Consider the following 21,479-nt stretch of genomic DNA (forward strand, 5'->3'; position numbering starts at 1 on the left):
TTAGGCTAAGATTTTATTAAACAGTAACAAAAGGTACAGACCAGAGCTGTATGGTTTCAAAATGGCTGTTAATCACTTTTATACTAGAAGGCGAGTATAACAACAGAACGTTCTACTTCACACCAACCCTTTGTCTGGCCCGTACAGATAGCATTTAGAAAAAGGCCTCGAGTTCTAACTAAGAACACCACTCAAAACAATATGAAGACTGAATAACAACTGAATAAATGGATATATCAAGAAAACATTGGATTGTATCAAGATGTTAATGATAATTGTAAAGTGCATTAATTACAAGTCTAAAAAGAGGAGTTAATTAAAAAAATAATTGAATCAAATGTTATAAATGAAGAGCCTTGCATAAAAATAAACATTGTTGATCGTGCTAGCCAAATAAATTGGACAGACATGTCATGAGGAGAAATATTTCTCCTTGGTTCTGTTGGCGAAGACAATCCTGTCTTGCCACGCATTTAACTTCCTGGATTTGGACGAAGAAAAAAAAATATCTTAAGAGAGAAGTTCATTTGAGGACTTATATTATTATTACACAGTTAGCAGGTTAAATAAAACAGGACTCGCGGAAGTCGCATCTTCACGAGAGACCTTTTGTTAAGACTGGACCCAGTTGGATCTTGAAAGTTTCATTATTAAAATGCAAGGCCATTCTTGAAAGAACACCCAAAAAAAACCACCGCTGGGAAAGCACATTTAACAAATGAATACAGCAAATTAATACTTCGTAAAAATATGTTAATAAAAAAAAATTGCATTATAACAACTAAGTAGAATGATTATCAAAGTAATGATGTGATGATCAAATAATAAAACTAAACTAGAAAAACTGATACAATTGCTTTTACATATTCAGTGACACATTTAAACAATCTAACAGTTCACTGAAGAAACTTTTGAAAAATGTATGCCTCTTGGGTCCGCATAATATATTTTGAGATAGAATCATGGCTCCAAAAACACAAATCATTTCTCAGGGTAAATAAACTGCAGCTCCCCCTCCAGGCTTGGATACAAACAAACTCTGTTTCTCCATATCTGCTCTCTTTGGATCGGGGAGATAGTAAGCTTCTCTCACAGCTTGCAAAAAAGATTGCACTTTCTGGCTGGGAACCATGGACACGGCACAGCCACCCCAACCTGCTCCTGTCAGACGGGAACCTGCAGCACCCGACTTCCTGTCGGTGAGGGAAACAAGGAAAACTGTTGTTTCATTAAGTGTTTGTCACCCTCATTTCATAATCATGGTTAGACATTGTTAAACCAATGTGAAATTCCAGTGACAGTATACAGCTGTATGTAAAACATTGGGTACCCTTGATCATTTTCATGATTTTCCGTCATAAATCAATGGAACCATTCGTTTTTCAAGCTTTTTTTGAGCCATGGTACATTTCTTTCATTGCCGTTGCAGCTCAGGTAAATGTAAATCAAAATGGAAGATGGCTTTCCCAAGATCCCGTATGCACACAGATTGGTTAATTTCCCATGGCACAATATGAGAAATAATCTCATCTCATCAGCTGCACCGCTTATCCTCAGTAGGGTCGCAAGGATGCTGGAGCCCATCCCAGCAATCATCGGGCAGTGGGCAGGGGACACCCTGGACTGATTGCCAGCCAATCGCAGGGTGGACCGGCCAATTCACCTGAAATGCATGTTTTTGGAATGTGGGAGGAAACCGGAGTGCCTGGAGGAAACCCACGCAAGTACGGGGAGAACATACAAACTCCGCACAGTAAGGCCGGGAGCTGGATTTGAACTCACTCCGGAGGTTCCCAAGAACTGTGCCGCACATGCGCTAACCACTGCGCCGCCGTGCTGATGAGAAATAATAACCGTTGAAAAACACTGCATTAGAAGTACAAATTCCAATTCTGATTGTTGTTTGGCTCAGCAGTTTTGGTTCATATATCAAACCAACTGCGTTATTTGAGAAGTGAAATAAAGTGTATTAGAAAGTAGGAAGAAGCATGAATTTGAGAGCCCCGACAGAAAACCTACATCAAAATTAGTAGATCATTCTTTTACAGAAAACACAGGATCTATTTGGAGCTGGTCCGTGGATTGAGTTTAGGGCTGCAACAACAAATCAATAAAATGGATTATTAAAAGCGTCGACAAAAAATTTCATCGTCGATTCGTTATGTCGTGTGATGTATGAGCCACTAAGCACGTTAAAGCCATGCAAATAAGAATGCATTGAATTTTGTTGTGACGTTGAGGGTTGTTGATGAGGGTGCCTCATTAGTGTTTTTGTAGGAAGGTACCCCCCTTTTTCTTTTTTCTTTTTAAACTCTTTTTTTATTGAACAAGGCATCATTAAAACAAAATTGGCATGAAACAGTCAAACACTACAAGGATTACAATTATCAAGGGAACAATAATATTTCCAAAGAACACATTCGTTTTTTTCAAGTAGGCACAAAATGTGTAGTGTTCCTTTGCTATATCATGGTTCTATCTATCTATCTACCCTGGTCATATCCCTCCAGAGGGGTGACCGACAGCAAGACAAACACATACACAAAAACAAAAAAAGGAAAAAATGGCAAAAAACACACACAATTTTTTTGGGACCATGGCCAACCCAAATGCCCATACACCCAAACAAGTTAAGCTCCTCGGCACCCAAGTTGGTCATGCTTTCGTCCCTCCAGATGAAACAGGACACAAGAAAGCGGTTGTGTCACTCGGGTCAGGGTGACACAACACACTCTTCTATTCAACAGGACGGCTGACAGCTTTCACTGGTTTACCCCTGCCGCGTCATAAAGGTGCCCTGCCCATCCCTTAGAACGCGCCCAAAAATCCCACTATCCTTTCACAACACCTCTCCACTCATTCCTATCACCAACAAGAGCTCTAGCTTCCACTATATTTAGACCTCTTTCCTGCAGCGCACTCATCCACATCTATCGCGGCCTTTCTCTTGGTCTCCTTCCATTTACTTGTGCTATCTAGATCCACTTCAACATTTGCTCCTCATCCATCCTCACCATGCGCCCAAACCATCCGAGTACAGTACTCTCTTATCCACACACTTGCTCAGTTCCACTACTACTCCAGTTCTGTCTCTCACAATTTCATTTCTCAATCCATCCAATCTTGTCACTTCTACCATACTCCTCAAACATGTCATCTCAAAAACATTTAATTTCCTTCACAAATCTGCATTCAGGCTCCAAGTGTCTGCACCATACAACACAGTCGACACAATCACACTCTCATACAGTCCTCTCTTAACATCCATACTCATACTCTTTCATTCAGAACCAATTTTCTTACTCTCTGTACTTTGATAATAATGTTTTTTTTGTATCTGGATTAAAACAGGTGAATATTCGGACATTGTTTGAGCTCACCATGCAATTTGTTCCAAAGTTTAATTGAACCCTGTGGTACTCTTAAGGGGATTTCCAAGAATCCAGATGTCAACTTTCCCATTTTCACGTATTGTTGCCTGCCAGCCATATAGCTTTGAACCAATCCCAAGGCCACTCCCATGATGCCATATCGGTCCAATTTTTTGAACAGTATATTATGATTAATGGTATCAAATGTTTTTTAAGACGATAAAAATCCCAGCTGCTATTGGTAATTTATTCTACCACATCGATAACGGCCATTGTTGTTGATCTATTTGACCTAAAACCAAATTTACTTTCGTTAATTAATCTATGCTTATCTAAAAATTTGTCTAGCCTTTTATTTTAAAGTTTGTCTGATATTTTAGAAAACCGAGGAACCAGATACTGGTCTGTAGTTTGTGAAGATGTGTTTGCTTCCATTTTTGTATATTGGTATAACTTCTGCTCTTTTCATTTTATTTGGAGGTTTCCCATTTAAAAATGATGGTTTACATATCGAGGTTAATGCTTTCACAATGTTAAGTATAACTTTCTTAACTAATAATATCTATGTTCAAACAATCCATAGTTTTATTGTTTTATTGTTACAGTTGTGTACCGTGTCTCTTATCTCTTATTCCATTGCCCCACACAAGAACTTTGAATTTATTTTTATCAGTGACTTGAATTGTTTCCATAGGTTTTATATCGGGATTCGACTTTCTTGGTTCGTAGTTTAATGAATTTTCAATATGAAGTTAATCAATGATTTGTAAGGGAATATCTTGATAGTGGTCAGGGGTGCTCAAACCGTTTCAAACGATTGTATCTAAGATCCAACAAAAATGCATTAAGTTGACCATCCATTTTTCGGATTGATTGGTAATTTGTACTCACAAACAAATGTCCACCAGTTGGTCCAATTCTGGGCAGCTGCACTCATAAAGATCTCTGCAGCTCGCATGGCTCTGGTTCATCAGATCACCGAGTAACTGAATGGACCCTGGAAGTGCGCGATCACACACGTTTTTGAAGCGCAGCACGCGTGCAGCTTCGCCAAATACGTGCTTGGCTCGCTGGTACAGCTTGAAATGTGTTACTACATGTGATAAAGAAAAGAAAAAAAATCACATAAACGCTTTTCTTTCTTGCAGTGTTTCAAGTTTCAGGTTTTCTACTCGCTCACTGTGTTGGGTATTTGAGCTGAGCAACTCTGTAGAGAACTGCTCAGAAGTGATGCTCAGAATCTTACAGACCTCCTCCAGGCTGTATGGTTCAGGATGTAAAACTTCCTCAACCAGAGCCAGTATCTCCTCCAGGGTTGCATTCATCTCTGCCTGCACTTGGGCCAGCTTCATAAAGCTGTTGTGGTTCAACCCTTTGGCTTGGGCCAGCACCTGGAGGCACAACAGCACAGGCAAACTTCAGCAAGAATGATTAAAAAAAACAGGATGGTAATCCCTCTATAACACGGTTGAACTTTTAGAGTCTCACTACTTCATGGATTTTTTTTTTTTAAACATTCCCCAATCCAATATTCCCGATCGTATATTGCTGCAAGCGGGGGTTGACAGAGAGCATTTTGGTTGGGTCTAGCGGCTATTTTTTGGCCATTCTGTCCACCAAATAGTATACCGCAACCGTGCAGCAGAAATCCGTTATCCCCAATCTCACACAAGCAGAAGGCACTATTGTCACAAGATGTGGCGTTCTGTCCTTCCTAAAATGAAATGGACAGTTGTGCCCGCGATCCGTTATCCCCAGGTCGACTAATACTAATACTGAGAGTAGAGGCCGGCAGAGAGGATTTTTTTTTCTTGGTTGAGGTTGCTAAGGCGTGCCATTTTGGCCCGTCTAAATTGAACTGCACTGTTTTAGCGGCGATCCATTATCCCCAGTCGCCTACTGCTGAGAGCAAATTTCTACGGATTTTCGAATATCTCAGGAGGTTATGGTCATCATTAATTGGAATGAATAAGGAATTCAATATATATATATATATATAATGTATAAAATTATATATGGGCAGCACGGCGGCGCAGTGGTTAGCGCCTGTGCGGCACAGTTCTGAGGTAATGAGATCCAACTTTCCTGTGCGGAGTTAGCATGTTCTCCCCGTGCTTGCAAGGGTTTACTCCGGGCACCCCGGTTTCTTCACACATTCCAAAAACATGGATGTCAGGTGAATTGGCCGGTCCAAATTGTCCCTAGGTGTGAATAAGCGAGTGAGTTGTCTGTCTCTGTGTGCCCTGCGACCAGCTGGCAACCAGTTCAGGGTGTCCCCTGCCCACTGACCGAAGATTGCTGGGAGTGGCTCCAGCGCCCCTGCCACCCTACTGAGGATAAACGTTGCAGATAACGGATATATATATACATATAAATATATATAAATATATATATATATATTATATATATATATATACATATAAATAAAAATGACTTGACTAGAAGATTTAATTATACTGTATAATAACTGTATTAAAAAAGAAGGTCAATACATAACACATTTTATTTACACAGGAGGTTATTTTTGGAACGTCACCCCAGCGAATAACACGAGATTATTGTAATATGTCGTAGAAAGTTGTGTTTTTTTTTTGTTTTGTTTTTTTGAGAAGTTTTCACCTTTGTCGCGATCCGACATTCCACCACACGAATGTTGAAATGAGAGGATGCTGCTTTATTCATCTCCACACAGCAGTTGGATATCACAAAGACAGCATCGTCAGGGAGTTGGACATCACTGGCCCTCAAGGGTTCAAACTCTATCAATTTTGCCTGTAGAAGGAAACATAACACAGATTTGGGGAATTGCATATAGAAGCCATTTATAGAAGCTTATTTGACTTCAGAAAAAAAAACTGTTGAGTCTGATTAATGCTGGTTACACAAAGTATACCAACCCACATGTTCCGTTTTGATGTTAAAATACAACCAAAATCTCTATTTTTGTACAGAGCAGACACACATATCTTCAAAGGGGGATCAATAGTTTAAGTTCAATATTTTCAGAAAACCCTTACAGTGTGTATATACCACTCAGAGAGGTATTAGTTTATGGAATCATATTGATCAGAGGGTGGCACGGTGGATGAGTGGTTAGCGCCATAGCCCCAGAGTTCAGAGGTCCAGGGTTGAATTTAAGCTACCAGTCTCCCCGAGCAAAGTTTGCATGTTCTCTCAGAGCCTCTGTGGGTTTCCCCAGGGCACTCCTCCTACATTCCAAATACATGCATGGCAGGTTGATTGGGGGTCCAAATTTTCCCTAGTTATGAGTAAGCGTAAAGTATGTCTGTGTGCCCTGGCTGGCTCCCAGTTCAGGGTGTCCCCTGCCCACTGCCCAAAGACAACTGGAAGGGTCTTCTCCACCCGCGACCCTATTGAGGATAAGCGGTGCAGAAAACGGATGGATGGATTTATATTAGAGGTGCTCATGAAGTTGATCACAATCGCTGGTCGATCACAAGAAAGTAGATCCAGTACTTATTATTAGATGGAATACATTGCCATCTAGCGGTCAAATAAAGCCAGTGACAAATATAACATTTAAATTTAGAAATTGAAAGGTATTACAATATATATATATATATATATACTGTATATACACATACATATGAAGTAATGTATTAAATTTGCACTTGGAATGTGATTCATATTCAATAATTGAAATTTCAAATGAAAGCTAATATAAACATTCACATATAATGTGAAATGTGGTAATGTTGGTAGTTTATAAAATTATATTTCTATATATGTTTAATGTATATAATTTAGCACAAAGTTTTTGTATTTGAGTACTGGGAATTTAACCTTTTTCAATTCATCTAACTTTAGTACAGTGTTACAAAAACATTGGCAATTGGAAAATGACTGGCTTGAGTTGAGCTGTGTTTTTGATAATTTGGGGTATTGTATTATGTACATTTACTTTAATTACATTGTGAAATACTTATATTTTTGGGGGAATTATATTTATTAATTTTATTTAGTTATTAGCGTAATTAAAGAATGCACAAAGAATCATAAAAACATTTGTGGTGGGTAGATTATTTTTACCTGGTGATTTTGTAAGTAGCTTGCATGTTGAAATACTGTGCGCACCTCTGATTTAGATAAGGACTAAAAAAATACAGTACAAGTATTATAATAAATATTTTAAAGAAAACTAAAAAAAAATCAAGACTTTCTGAAATAGTATTAAGGAGTTATCTGTGTTTAATTGCAGGCCTGAAACGTTATGAAGTTTACATGTCGATTTATTAATTTAGTTTATGTACTGAGTGAGTAAGTCTGAAAAGGAGGATGGATGGTAACAGCGGCAAACATTTAAAAAGCTTCTCCTTTGGTCTTCTTTCTTGAGCTAATAGCTAGATACAGATAATTGAATGTAAATGTTTTGTTGAGTCATTGATTTGGTATTGTTGTTTTTGTGCTGTGCCAAAAATAAACATAACCTAAATGTAATCAGTTTGTTGTATTTTCAACCTGCAAAGTTTTACACAATTGCGTAGGCTTGTGTTGCTTAAACTTGTATGAGACACACAAAAAACAAGTTTACATACGGTCCCTTTCTCTGCCAGGAATGAAATGGACTGGTCCATGCCGCCTCCCTCAGTGCCAATGTAGCGCTCGCATTTGGTACAAATCTCAGCAAGAGCTACCTGAGGTTTTGAGGAAATAATAATATGTCAGTTATCAGGCATTGTTGTATTTTGGGAATTACTGGATTGCTGTTTACTTTGGAAAGGGAGTTCTGAGTCGCCTCTGTTGTTAGGAGCCCAGCACAGCAAACTAGCGCACTAGAACTGGACAGGCCAGAACTTGGCGGGACATTTCCGTCTATGACACACGCCATTCCCGGTAATTGTGTCATCCCAAACTTCTCCTGTTGTGAAGACAAAAAGGTGTAATCATGTAAGCATTCCACGTGAACCTAAAAAAGTGGGACATTTTGATAAAGGTTCATACCAACCTGGATTCCTTTTACTCCACATAGGAAATAATAATACCATTTCGGGTTAGCTCTGTCAATTATGATCTCCTCTGAACAGGACACGGTGATCTTACTGCGGGATAAGAACAGGCAGCAAACAGTATTTGATGCATTTCTACAGACAGTTAAATACTCAATTTGTAAAGGCCCTACTTGTAGTGAGGATTCATATTGGCCAGCTGGATAGTCCCTGAATCATTTACTGAAACTGCTGCCAAAATATTTTGTTCAATAGCCATTGGAAGCACAGAGAAGCCACAGTAATCAATATGCTCTCCTGGTAGGTGAAAGAAAATTAAAGTAAAAATAGGACGATTTGAAATAACAAAAACAGAATATGAATTATAGAGCTAAGTGAATGATTTGGTGCCTAATAAATCACATAACATAAATAAAACCAACAATTAATTACCTATGAGATTGACCCTTCCGGGTGCACAGGCATAGAACATTGGTGATCCTCCATACTGTGTTTCAAACGTTTGTTTTAGATTTTGCAGCCTAAGAAAGAACATCTCCAAATTAAGTGAAAGCTATGTCATTTTCTCAAGTTTGAAGTTTGTATTTACTCACCTTTCAGTGTCAATAACAGCAACTTTCAATTTAGGAGGATTTGTTTCCATTTTTGATGGTTTGAGGATACATTTACTTTTCAATTACGGAGAACACTATGGACTTCAGTCTTGCTTCCTGGTCGCAACCAGCTGACGGGATGCTGATATTGCTGAACTAGGATCGGTTCTTAGACGTTGATTTGAAGACTTAAAGAATGACAGCAAAAAATAAACCGATTCTGGAACGGTGGAGATAAAAATACTAACACGGAAATGCTGGGAGGAAGTTGAGTGACGTCTATTAAAAACTACATTACCCACAGTCCAAGACACGTTTCACCGTGGATCCCTTATCATATGTTTGGACTGCAAAATATTGATTGGATAATATCATGTTGTTTGCATAAAATTTGCTCTCCAGTTAATGCAAGAATGAAAATATCTTGTATGAATGTGCAAGTTACGCGTTTGCACTCATCAAAGAAGTCTACATTGAGAATTTTATTAGGGCGCGCGGTGGGCGCGACTTTTCAAATAGGAGGCGAGTTAAAGCAAGCGTCGGGTTAGCATTTGCGAATGTTAGCTTTTATAGCTTGCGGCGCTTCGCGTCGGACTCAATGTAAACAAACGTGGTGGGTATATGCGACAACAGCTGATAAATAAATAACCGCGGATCGTCAAGTAAGGGATGCGTCGAGATTTTAAACAATACTGTGTTTTGGGTCTTCCTGTGTAACACTAAAGTACGAAAAAGTTGCTTGCTTAGCTAGCATCACAGCACTGTGAAATAGAATGTAGAGAAATAAATTAATCAAAGCGCCACGTGGAAATCGACAAAGAAGCGTGCTGAAAAGTAAGTAGATTTTTGTATTATATCACTTTCTGGCGAACTATCGTGGTACAAATTCATTGCTTTACTGTACTACATTCATTTCGCACCCTTGTGTATTTCCCCGTGCAGCGGACAGCAGCATGTCTTTCGATTTCGACATTCCTACAACCCAAACTCAGGATGAAGATGAAGAATACGACACAGACGACCAAGAAAGGGACCAAGAGGTACAACAATTATGTATTTCTCTTGGACGATTGAACATTCAACAACCATCATCTGAAGATATGATCCATTAATTCATTTTCGTTGTAACCTTGGGACAAATCGTCAAATCGTTCTTAGTTACAAATACTTGGCCTCGTTTTGGGAACTATTTTTAGTGGTTGCTGATAAAAGCTTCAACAGTTAGAGCGGTATGCAGGGTTGTTGTTATGACTCACCCTTTCAATGTTGCTTTGTGTTGCTATTGGCCAGGCTGGATTCTTCCTGGTGTGTCAGTGAATGTGGCTTCCATGTGGTTAACCTAGTTTCTCAGTATTGCTTTGTTCACCAGACTTTTACTTAAGAGAATGCATGAAGGAATATCCTGCGAGCTGGGACAATACGACCAACTGGACCTTGGGAATCTATTAATAATCTACTATTCATTTTTGCAAATGGATCCTGTTTTATAGACTACCTGTTCTAGTGGAAAATGCTTCCTGCTGATAAGTGGAATGTTTCTGCTCCATTTAGCAACGCTATATGTTTTGTTTAAACAATTGAGTTATTTTAGAGCGAAGCACACGAGTTGTGCAGTTAGTGGACAGCATGCCTTGGACTCTTGGATGTTTGCAAAAAAATCTCCTTGTGAAATCGCTTATAACACTATGAATTGGATACTGGCTTTTTGCTAAATGTGTACAAGGGATAATGGTACCATTGGTTGAGGACACGGTGGAGGACATAAAGGCTATTCAACAGTCCTTATGGGAAGTAAGTCCAGCGTGTTTTCTATGTCCGATCACTGAACAAAACAAGCATCAAGTATCTTTCTAAAGTAAGATGACACTTTTACATAGGGTAAATATTTGGTTCATGTATATTTTGAACTCCAATTATAATGTTAGATTCTGTTGTGAGTGCAAGATTTCTTCATTTTCCTTATGCTGAGGGTTTGAGTTTTTCTTTGCCCTCATGGAGGTTTTAAATCAGGGGATGGTGTAATGATAGATTGTAGTCTGTACAGCTCTTTGATACTGTGTGTGATTAAGGACTACTTCACTTGACCTATACCTAAATATCAGAAGAGGCATAATTTATAACATTTATTTGGAATTGTTGGACATTTAATCAAATTGTTTGTTTTTTGAAGAGGGTCCTAATTCGCATTCCTGTATACCTAATAATTGGCTTCATGAAACGACACAAATGTAGAATAGAATAGAATATGCCTTTATTGTCATTGTTACAACATGGGATATGCTGTGACAACAAAATTGGACGACTCCACTTCCATATTTACAGTAAGGATAAGGAAACAAAGAGACAAGGAACAAAGAACTTACTGACTTTGTTGTAAGTAGGCTTTGTTTTCCTCCGGGGGGTGGGAAGGGGGGGGAGAGATGGGTGGTGAGGGTCAAACAGAGTAGCCGGATACAATCGGAATGTTTGATAGATAGATAGATAGATAGATAGATACTTTGTTCATCCCCGAAGGGAAATTCACATTTCCAGCAGCATCCCTGAGCTGAGAACAATGTTTGATCTTACATTACACATAGTCCAGTGTTTTTCCGAATTGCTTAGTCCACAATTGAATGGATTTGGGAGTACAGTCCATAAACATAGCAATGTTTTTGTGTTTTTCTCCATGGTGTTACTTTACTATATTAAGTGGAACTGCAAACATGATGACCTTTTGTTTTGTTTTTCCCCGTAAAGCTCCACAAACTCATCCAACAGATGTCAGATGATGACCTCCTGGAGGATAGCCGTGATTCCTCCTGCACAGAACTTGAAGCCTCCACCTACGGCAATAAAAATACTGGAACCAGGTAATGGGATCTTTGAATTTTGTGTTCTTCCAACTAGACCAGTCAATTAGTTAATTATTTATAACTATGGATGCACAGGGCATTGTTTTTAATAAAACACCCAAGCGCAACAGTTAACATGTGGATCCTTATAGTTTGTTTCTTTGGTGTCTTTTTGCAGCCCAAAGTCTAAATGGACTAGCCAGCGGTCAGATCATCCCAGGCCAACTTCTAATGAGGCATGTTGTTTTATTTTAAAAATTGTGATTGTTTTCATTAGAAAAATAACTATCACAGTGTTTATGTCTCTTCAAAGAGTCGTGAAGCCAACTACAATCAACAACCCCACAATTTTACCCTTGAAAATGGTGGATTTCTGATCAATGGTCACCAGTGTAATGCTCCAACTCAACCTCCGGCTCACATGTGGAACCAGCATTCACAAGATTTTACGTTCAGCGAAGTTCAATACGCACACAACAACATTGGAACCGAAAAATCGTCAGAGGCTAACATTCTAAACTACAATGGAGAAGGAACTACTGATAACAGTGACTTTGATGAAAACGAAAGCCACAGATTACATTTTCAGGTAAGGCTGATCAGGGCTTTTGTGTGCTTGCTAAGAAAGTGCTCAGATCATACTAGGATAGAGCTGGTCAATTATGTATCCATTTTACAATTGGTCTTTTTGAAAATGTGTTAATTTGTAAATTCATGAGTAAGAATTCAAAATTTTAGTTTGAATTACTCAATGATGGTGCTCAGGATTAAACAATTAATAATTGGTTAATATTTTTACACAAGATTATTTAATCAGTTATATTTCACAGCTGATATATTTTCATTTCGATAAAACTTTAAATGTATTTTAGCTTTAAGTAAATGTGTATCATATAAATTTTATTGATAAAATTATTTCAACCATTCAGACAGCCCAAGAAAAAGGTTGTTTTATTTTTTGATCACATTGCCCAGCCGTCGACTTTAATATTATTGCAGTGTTAAATGTGGTCTGTGTCGTTTGAGGTGTCCTTAAATGTTGAAGGTAGAATAATTTATTAAGTATGTGCTAACAATGCCCGACTGAGGTAAACAGCCTTTATCCTTTTTTTTCCCATCGCGCCTATCTGCTTATACTTTTAGCTAAGCTGTTTGGGGCGGAAAACATAAGGTAGGAGAACGGTGGTCGTTTGGGGGGGAGAGTGACTTTATGCTCGTCTTCATATTGAAGACCTTGGTCGCAAACATTCTTTTCGGGCAGATTTCAAACTTAAAAATTGTTGAAATATCAACAAGAAGCACGCATCAGTCTACAGGTCTCATGTATACTAAGAATCGACCAATATAGGTTTTTCAGGGCCGATAGCGATAATTAGTATTGTAATTGTCCTAACCCGGGAAGAGTGTTGCCGGATCCAACACGTTCGCCATGTCCTGAACCAGGGCGACCCAGCCTCGGCAAGCTCCAGCCATTCGGGATTCCCGCATCGGATGCGGTAGACTGCATATCTGCTTTCACCTAGCCATGTTTTCATTTGTCCTCCGAGCCGACGGGAGAGACTGGGTTGACGAGAGATTTCTTCTTGCGGTTGGCGAAGGACGTGACCGAACCATCTTATCTCCTCCTGTTGAGAAGGGTCGCCTCAAGGCTAAAAGTGTTTCAATTAGCCTGAATAACGACAATAGGGATTCAGTCAATCAGCCGCATTAACCGAATGATCCCATTATCAGTATTAAGAAGGGGCCGAAATCCGATAGTTGTAGCCGATATTCATTTGCTGTAAAAGCTTAAAATTGTTGTACGAAATGTTTTAAAATGCAGAGGAAAAACGAAGAGTATTTGTCTATAAATTCAATTAAAACTTTAAAAGCGCTCTAGAACCTTTCCAAGTAAATAAAATTAAAATTTGGACACAACTAACTAATCTTTCACTTTCACATGACTAATAAGTGTGGTACAGTATTCAATATGTTTGAAGTGTGTCTTGCATTGCAAAAAGTAGATGGGGAAGTCCAATTTTTAATTTCAATTCAAACCTTCGTTCTCATGGGGAAATCCGATAAAACCAGGGTCTCATTCACAATGACGCTCTGGTTCCGGCAATTCGTGAACAACTGATGAACAAGCATTACAAGAAGGCGACTATAGTACGCTATATAAAGCCTACTTGTGTACAACTAGTCGTGGTCGTAAATATTATAGTGTTAGCTACATTTGGTTGCCTCCACCGTTGTGGACGTTCGCATGAATAGGTCTTTAAACTCATGATTTAGACAACGATGGCTTTTTTTGTTTCATTCATGTCAATTAATATTTCTTAATAAACACATTATATAGAGTACAGTCGCGACACTCATTTTATTGAAAGCTCAGGGCTTATAAGCATAGGAAAAACTGAGTGCACGATCAAGTGAAGGAGTCAAATTCTGCAGGGGAGTCAGAATTTGGCACAACACCAATGTTGTCTACTTCCGCGTGTGCACCGCTTCAAGTTGACGACATTTCCTTGACATTTCAGTCAAGGGTAGTCACAAAAGGGCGCGGAGAGAAAAAAAGTAAGTAATTGCAAATGTGAAACATTTTCACAAATATGAATAATATTCACGACAACCCTAACTCTCGCTCCAGTAGTCTGTAGACCGTGTGACAGGTTCCTGCTGCAGTGGCTCCGCCTCCAGTTGTTTACCCAATCAGAAGACCAGGGTGGGAAGCGTCAGAGACAAAGGCATGAGAGTGAGAGAAAAGCTCAGTGTTGCGCTTAATAATTGGCGGGTCGAATAGATAAATATGCCGATACCGATATCCCTCAAATTCCCAAATATCGGTGCCGATAATCGGCCCGCCCGGTATTTGGTCGACCTCTAATTTGTACTGCGATTTAATCCAAGTAACACAGTAAACATTGTGAATAGTGTTAATTGAACTGCCAAGGTTTGAAAAGCAAAGTAAAATAAACAGGATCAATAAGTACATTGTGATTAAAAGACACTTAGGCACTTTTATATCAAACATAATTCCCTGTGCTTTTTTTTTTTAATCTGAAGTCCGGAGCGGTGGCCGTCTACAACCCTCACATTGCTCCACCTCCAAAATCGAATTTACAGGTCATACATGAAGACCACCTACTTGATCAGGCGCAAAGAGAGTTCCTTGACTCCACACAGCGTAAGTGTGTGCATTATCCTTTTAAATAAGATCTCAAAGGCCAGTAGTTAAACCGTTAAAGTGGGTGGTATACTAGCTGACCCTTCAAAGATTCACTGAGGCTCTTTTTGTGTTGTTTTTTTTAGAAACTGCTGAGAAAGAGCAGCTTGCCCAGCATCAGATATTGAAACGGGCGCATCTACGGCAAATTGAGGACTTGGAGCAAAAGCTTGAGGATTCAGAACGCAATAGGAGATGCCTGGAGCACCAGTTAGTGATGGCTAAAGGTAGTTTATCCTCCTGGTTTCAACTTGATAGTATACTTACACTGATTCTAAGCTTTGGATTTCATCCGTTTTTTTGGTAATGACAATCATTAGCAAAACCATGTCAAGGATGTGGTGTCGTTCTTTTTTAAACTATATATATTCACTTGATCACAGATCAATGCTGTCAATTAATGCATAATTGTATTCATAATTATTTATTATAGTCATATATTTTTATTTCCAGATGTTTTGTAAAGAACACCATTCAAATGAAGTTTTGATGAATTCTTTATTTTCCTATTTAAAAATAGAAATATAATTATGCAATATATTTTTTTAAATGATCCAGTGTCTGAAACTCATGACAAAAAGTTACCGGACACCAGGGCAGACAACTCTGAAAAGTTGCCTGCCCAGCCATAAAGTTGCCTGCCCCATTTTTCACAACTTGAAGCACAATAAGACGACTAATCGCGAAAAAACCCCATTGTTACAAAGTATTACGGATTGATAATCAGAATATATAACAGATCAACACTTTAAAATTAAGTTTATTATAAATCTACTTATAACATTCATTGCATGTATATGACATCGCTGTTTTCCATCTGCCATCAGTATGTACCTATATTTACTCATCTTCATTCATGCAATGTTTGCGTTGCGTCGTCTGCGTCAAGCCATGTGGACTCCTCTTTCCACAATGCTTTTAATGTACGTTAACGTTTTGTAGCGTCGTAAATTTTGTTAGCTTCTTTTGAATCTTTCTTCTGGGGCTGAGATTTTGGCTTGATTCCTAACCACTCCTCAATTTTTCTTGTATTCTCTGTGCGTCTACTTTGGAAGATGATATGCAAATGAACGATCTTATAATGCTCGGGAAAGTCCGGAAGCACGAAGTTATTCGAAGCAGGCTTCTGATTGGCGGCCGAGTATCCAAATTGCCAGACGAACCAAAATTCCGCAATTTCCAAACCGAACGAAGATTTCGTAATCAGAATAAAGCAAACGTTTGATAAGTAAAAAAAAATCTTTCGGGGTTTCCCCCCCACCCCTTGAAAAAGTTGTCGTCCACCTGGGCGGAGACGTTTGGGAAGTTGTACGCCCGACGTGAAAGATGCACGCCCCGTGGGTCCGGGCAGGCATTATTTCAGACACTGAATGATCCCATAAAAAGCTTGGATTTTTGGTTGTATGAAAACCGAACAAGAGAACAATAAAAAGAAGCACTAAGTACTGTAAAACTCAGACTATAGAGCGCACCTGATTTATATTTTTAAAGGAAAAAAACCTTTTGAACATGCACAAGACGCCCCTGACTTTAAGCCGCATGTGTCCACTTTGAAACCTTAGATATTTACAAAGAAAGATGGTACACAGAAAGAGTTCTAACAATATAGGGTACCTAAATGTTCCGCCCGTGGGCCGACAGACTTTTGATATACAAATACGTGTCTGTGCGATGCGACCAGTCAATGAAATATGTCATACCACATATCATTGGAAAGCTTAAACTCTTTGAATTCAAGATATGTTGACCATTTCAAAATATGCTCTTCAGAGAAACATCATGATCAGCCTGAAACAAGATCCCCGAAAACTATAAAGCTGGCTTAACTCAACATTACATCATCTGGGACATCTTCAACTTCTTTGAATGTCCGCGAAAATGGCTTTGTTACATCAAGGACAATCCATAGAATCCAACTAGTTAAAATATTTACTCCAAAACACACGATAATGCCGAAAGATAAATAGGTATCCGCTTGGAGCATTTCTGCTTCGTTGAACATTGCTACTTGTATTCTGTTCGTTTCGCTACATTATTTCTGTATACAAAAAAACAGACCTGAAAAATGATTCCCAATATGGTAGTTAACCCTCCCCTGTTGATTGATACCTTTTCCATGATGAGGGTCTGTTCATGCTCGTTTTATTCATGCACAACTTGCGTCTTCCTCAACACAAATATTCCACCGTTCTTACTCTAACCTTTACTGCTCAGGCGCCCGTAGTGTGGCATTACTGTATAGCGATTTCTCATGCGATAATGGCCTTACAACACCTGATGAAATAGTAGGAAACATTAAAAAAAATACTGGATTTCAAAATAGTGTATGCAATAGTGGCCTTACGGTATGTCACTACAGCCACTATTGCTTATTAGGTATGTAAGTAGTTAGGGCCATTATCGCAAGCCAATAGTTGAACTATGGAATTTAGAATATTACTAATTCCAATATCGAAAAGTTAATGAAAATATAAACAACATGGACTTCCTACCTCTGATGCACAAAACAAAAAAAAAAAGTGCTGTTTTTGCATGAGGTTTTCAAAATGTCTTCAAAAATTTGCTAACTTGGTCATTACTTGACTCCTCAAAGGAGAGCATTTTTCCAAACCGTTTAAAAATTTCACAAATTAAAAAAGTATCCTATTTAATTACGGGTGGCTGACAGTATTGGCAGTAATTGAAACCTTAAAACCCAACTAGTTATGGGCCCATGTCTAACTGAGCTTGACTTTCAAAGGAACATTGTGTGTTATTTAGCGTGTCCTAGCAGTAAAAAAAATTCATTAAAATAACAATCTTGATTTGAATATTAACCTAAAATATGAGAACCATCCTATAAACGTGCATTTTTTAAATACTTGTAGATCATGGCATTTGGATTTATTTTACTTAACACGAGGCTCATATATATCATCATTTATCATTATCATTGATAATTTTCCACCATCTTGCTTCACTGTAACAAATTCATTTCATTTATGTACGCGTAGATGAAAAAAATGACTCAACTGTGAAGTTTAAGGAGGTGCAGCGACTCCTGAACGAGGCCATAATTAGGGAGGAGGAAATGCAGAGCAAAGTGAAGATGATGGAGCAAGAAATACGGACGCTAACTGAGCGAGACCAGGAGGTAGTTCGTGTACCGTGGTTTATTCTTTGCAGTGAAGTCTTAATACGTTGTTGGTCGTAAATCTTTGGCGTGAATTCTTTCAGAACACAAAGAAGCAAAAGGTGGCTGAGGCTGCTGTCGACTGCTTGAATCGGCAAATTTCTGAGTTGTGTCATTCTGACACTCTGTCCAAAACACGAAAGCAGCACGACCGAGATCTCGCCGTCATGATGGAACAGCAGAAGGCGGCGATTTTGGTCTTGGAACAGCAGCTTGACGAGAAGTCCCGTGCTCTGGAGGAGCAGGTTTGGGTTTTACTTTTTCAACAACAATACAATCTAAATCAGTGGTTCTCAAATGGTCAGACTTAGAGGAGAAGTTTTCGTCTTTCGAGGGGGTGTGACAGAAAATAATTTAGAAGCACTGTGTTAATGCCATTTGCCATTTTGAAAGTGTAGTGTTCCTTCAATGATGTCACAGCTCTGGAGGGAAAAAAGCCACATGGGTTAACTTTGAGACTAGATTTCTTGAGTTGCCCGGTGCGTGGAATATTTTGCAACATCCATCCATCCATTATCTGCACCGCTTATCCTAAGTAGGGTCGCGGGGGTGCTGGAGCCCATCCCAGCTATCTTCAGGCAGTGGGCAGGGGACACCCTGAATTGGTTGCCAGCCAGTCGAGAGGACACACAGACAACTCAATCCCTCTTACACTCCTAGCGACAATTTGGACCGGCCAGGAAACCAGGGGGAAACTCACACAAGCACGGGGAGAACATGCAAACTCTTCACAGGATTGTTCAAACTTATGATTTCAGACCTGTGACGCACACCCACTAACCACTGTGCCGCCGTGATGCCCACTATTTATCAAAAAATGAGTAATATTCATTCACAATCTAAAAATTCCTGTTTAATTGCCATCTAGTTAGCACGTTATTTTAGTTCCAAAACTTCTCATCTCATCTCGCTGCACCGCTTATCCTCAGTAGGGTCGCGGGGGTGCTGGGTCCCATCCCAGCAATCATTGGGCAGGGGACACCCTGAACTGGTTGCCAGCCAATCGCAGGGCACACAGGGACAGACAACTCGCTCATTCACACCGAAGGACAATTTGGACCGGCCAATCCACCTGAAATGCATGTCTTTGTATGTGGGAGCAAACCGGAGTGCCCGGAGGAAACCCACGCAAGCACGGGGAGAACATACAAACTCCGCACAGGAAGTCCGGTTGCTGGATTTGAACCCACACAGGAGGTGTGACCTTAGAACTGTGCCGCACACGCGTTAACCACTGCGCCGCCATGCTACCCTGTTCTAAAACTTAACAAGTAATTACATTTCTGCGCTGGCAAGGTAATTTTCTTTTCAACTCACTCGCTCGTTCACACCCAGGGACAATTTGGACTGGCTAATTAACCTGACATGCATGTTTTTGGAATGTGGGAGGAAACCGGAGTGCTCAGAGGAAACCCACGCAAACACGGGGAGAACTTGCAAACTCCACTCAGGAGGTTCGATCTCATGACCTCAGAACTGTGCTGCCCACGCGCTAACCACTGCTCTGCCATGCTGCCCATTTTGCAACATATTTTCATAATTGTGGGGAGGAACTTTACATGTTGGGTGTGTGATTGCAAAAAAAAATCTGTTTGGGAGTACCTTTAATTAGCTGCATTTTTACTGAAATCCGAAATGCATCGTTTCAGTTGCTTGGTCTTCAAGGTATAATAGTGTTATTTTGACAATACAAAGGCCAATTCACAATTCTGAGTGCGACCCACAAGTTGAGAAAGTCTGCTCTCTAATCTGTTTTCATCCATATAGGATTTATAGCTGAATTTCCTCCTAATAATGTACTGTACTTGCTCCTTTCATGATGGGATACTTTCAGCTGGATGCTACTCAGAGGTTGCGAGAGCAGGTTGAACAGTTGGAGCGGCAAAGAGAGGAAGAGCAACTCGAGCGAGCAAGAGTGGTCAACGCTCTTACTCAGAGTCTGAAAGACAGCCAAAGTGAGCCAAAATTTGCATTTTAGTGGAGAGCGTTTACATGTGCAGTTCCTCATTTATATTTATTCCATAGATTCCGTGATGGAAATGAGTCAAATTCAAATCAAGCTACAGCAGGCTCAGGCAGCCAAAGTTCGATGTGAAGACAAGAACAAAGTCTTACAGGTTTGTCATAAGGTTCTGAAGTTTCAAAATAATATTTTTTGTAAAGTGTTTTTTTCTTTTTAAACCCGAAGGAGGATCTTGCTGACTTAAGGGAACAGATTATACTGTATGAGTCTGCTTTCAAATGTGGAGTTACTGCGTTGGATTCCAATGGTGACAGCCAGAACCAACTTTCTGAATCCTGTTTAGCGCTTGGCTTCAAGAAAAGCTCATTGAAAAATGGTTCTGTCCACAGGTGCTTAGATTATACTACATGTTCAACATTGCTCCTCAAACTTGTAGGTTTGAGTTCATATTCTACTTTAGCCTGATTGTATTCCTTTTTTTGCATAAACAGCACAGCTCTTGCTACCCTGTCTGACTACAAGCTATCCCAGGACGAAGTGTTGCACCTGCCAAGAGCAGAGATGCAGCGTCTATTTGAGAGTTTAAATGCAAAACGGCAGAAGAACAATCATCTGAAGGTTGAGCTGCAACAGAGTCAGGAGACAGTGAACCAGCTGCAGACCCAATTGGAAGAAGCCAAGCTTATATCATCGGTATGCATCACAGTTGAAATTAGGGCAATTCATCAAATGAATTTTTCATTTTAAAAGTTCTCATCTCATCTCATTAGCCATACCGCTTATCCTCATTAGGGTCGCGGGGGGGCTGGAGCCCATCCCAGCCATCTTCGGGCAGTGGGCAGGGGACACCCCGAACTGGTTGCCAGCCAATCGCAGGGCACACAGGGACAGACAACTCATTCGCTCATTCACAGCTAGGGACAATATGGACCGGCCAATTCACCTGAAATGCATGTTTTTGGAATGTGGGAGGAAACCGGAGTGCCCGGAGGAAACCCACGTAAGCACGGGGAGAACATACAAACTCCGCACAGAAAGTCTGGAGCTGGATTTGAACCCATGACAGGTTCTCATGACATGAACTGTGCCGCACAAGCGGTAACCACTGCGCCGCCGTGCTGCCCATTTTAAAAGTTGTCAAGATCAAATCAATCTAACTTTAACTGTCAAAAATGATTTATGCACAACATACAGCACAGATGAAATGCCCTTTTCTCTCCCCGTGAACCAACATGAGAAAAAATAAGACACAAACAACAACTGGCTAAAATGTAAGCATATAAAATATGTTGGGTGTTAGAATGAAAAATGTGCAAGTGTAAGGCGGAATCCAAGTACCGTAGTGTAGTCGTGCATTGATTTGGCAAAGGGGTT

General features: G+C 39.7%; 2 protein-coding genes across 4 annotated transcripts in view; one reads left to right on the forward strand and one right to left on the reverse strand.

Annotated features, from left to right (window-relative positions):
* On the reverse strand, positions 1-9,612 carry galk2 (galactokinase 2). 2 transcript variants are annotated; one of them, XM_088339995.1, is made up of 10 exons: positions 8,932-9,600; positions 8,771-8,859; positions 8,512-8,635; positions 8,338-8,431; positions 8,104-8,250; positions 7,928-8,026; positions 5,991-6,143; positions 4,552-4,762; positions 4,263-4,464; positions 1-1,193 (listed from the first exon to the last, which is right to left on the reverse strand). In XM_088339995.1, the coding sequence occupies exons 1-10, from the start codon at positions 8,979-8,981 to the stop codon at positions 989-991; spliced, it is 1,374 nt and encodes a 457-aa protein (XP_088196121.1). In that variant the 5' UTR covers positions 8,982-9,600; the 3' UTR covers positions 1-988. The 2 variants fall into 2 exon arrangements, with proteins under 2 accessions (XP_088196121.1, XP_088196122.1); XM_088339996.1 differs by lacking the exon at positions 1-1,193 and having other exon boundaries at positions 4,317-4,464; positions 4,622-4,762; positions 8,932-9,612.
* Positions 9,251-21,479, forward strand: part of cep152 (centrosomal protein 152) — a 26,806-nt gene continuing 14,577 nt past the window's right edge. Inside the window, exons 1-13 of one of the 2 annotated variants that reach the window (XM_088339990.1) lie at positions 9,251-9,765; positions 9,874-9,971; positions 11,671-11,783; positions 11,944-12,001; positions 12,079-12,354; positions 14,811-14,931; positions 15,057-15,197; positions 17,964-18,103; positions 18,187-18,387; positions 19,977-20,097; positions 20,168-20,259; positions 20,331-20,494; positions 20,597-20,798. In XM_088339990.1, coding sequence (XP_088196116.1) covers positions 9,885-9,971; positions 11,671-11,783; positions 11,944-12,001; positions 12,079-12,354; positions 14,811-14,931; positions 15,057-15,197; positions 17,964-18,103; positions 18,187-18,387; positions 19,977-20,097; positions 20,168-20,259; positions 20,331-20,494; positions 20,597-20,798 — 1,716 coding nt within the window. In that variant the 5' untranslated portion in view covers positions 9,251-9,765; positions 9,874-9,884. Of the gene's footprint in view, positions 9,766-9,873; positions 9,972-11,670; positions 11,784-11,943; positions 12,002-12,078; positions 12,355-13,654; positions 14,500-14,810; positions 14,932-15,056; positions 15,198-17,963; positions 18,104-18,186; positions 18,388-19,976; positions 20,098-20,167; positions 20,260-20,330; positions 20,495-20,596; positions 20,799-21,479 lie in introns of those variants that run through there. The other variant, XM_088339991.1, reaches the window with a different exon arrangement.

Source organism: Urocampus carinirostris, chromosome 7 (assembly GCF_059441175.1).
Source record: "Urocampus carinirostris isolate Australia breed hairy pipefish chromosome 7, RoL_Ucar_1.0, whole genome shotgun sequence".
NCBI lineage: Eukaryota > Metazoa > Chordata > Actinopteri > Syngnathiformes > Syngnathidae > Urocampus > Urocampus carinirostris.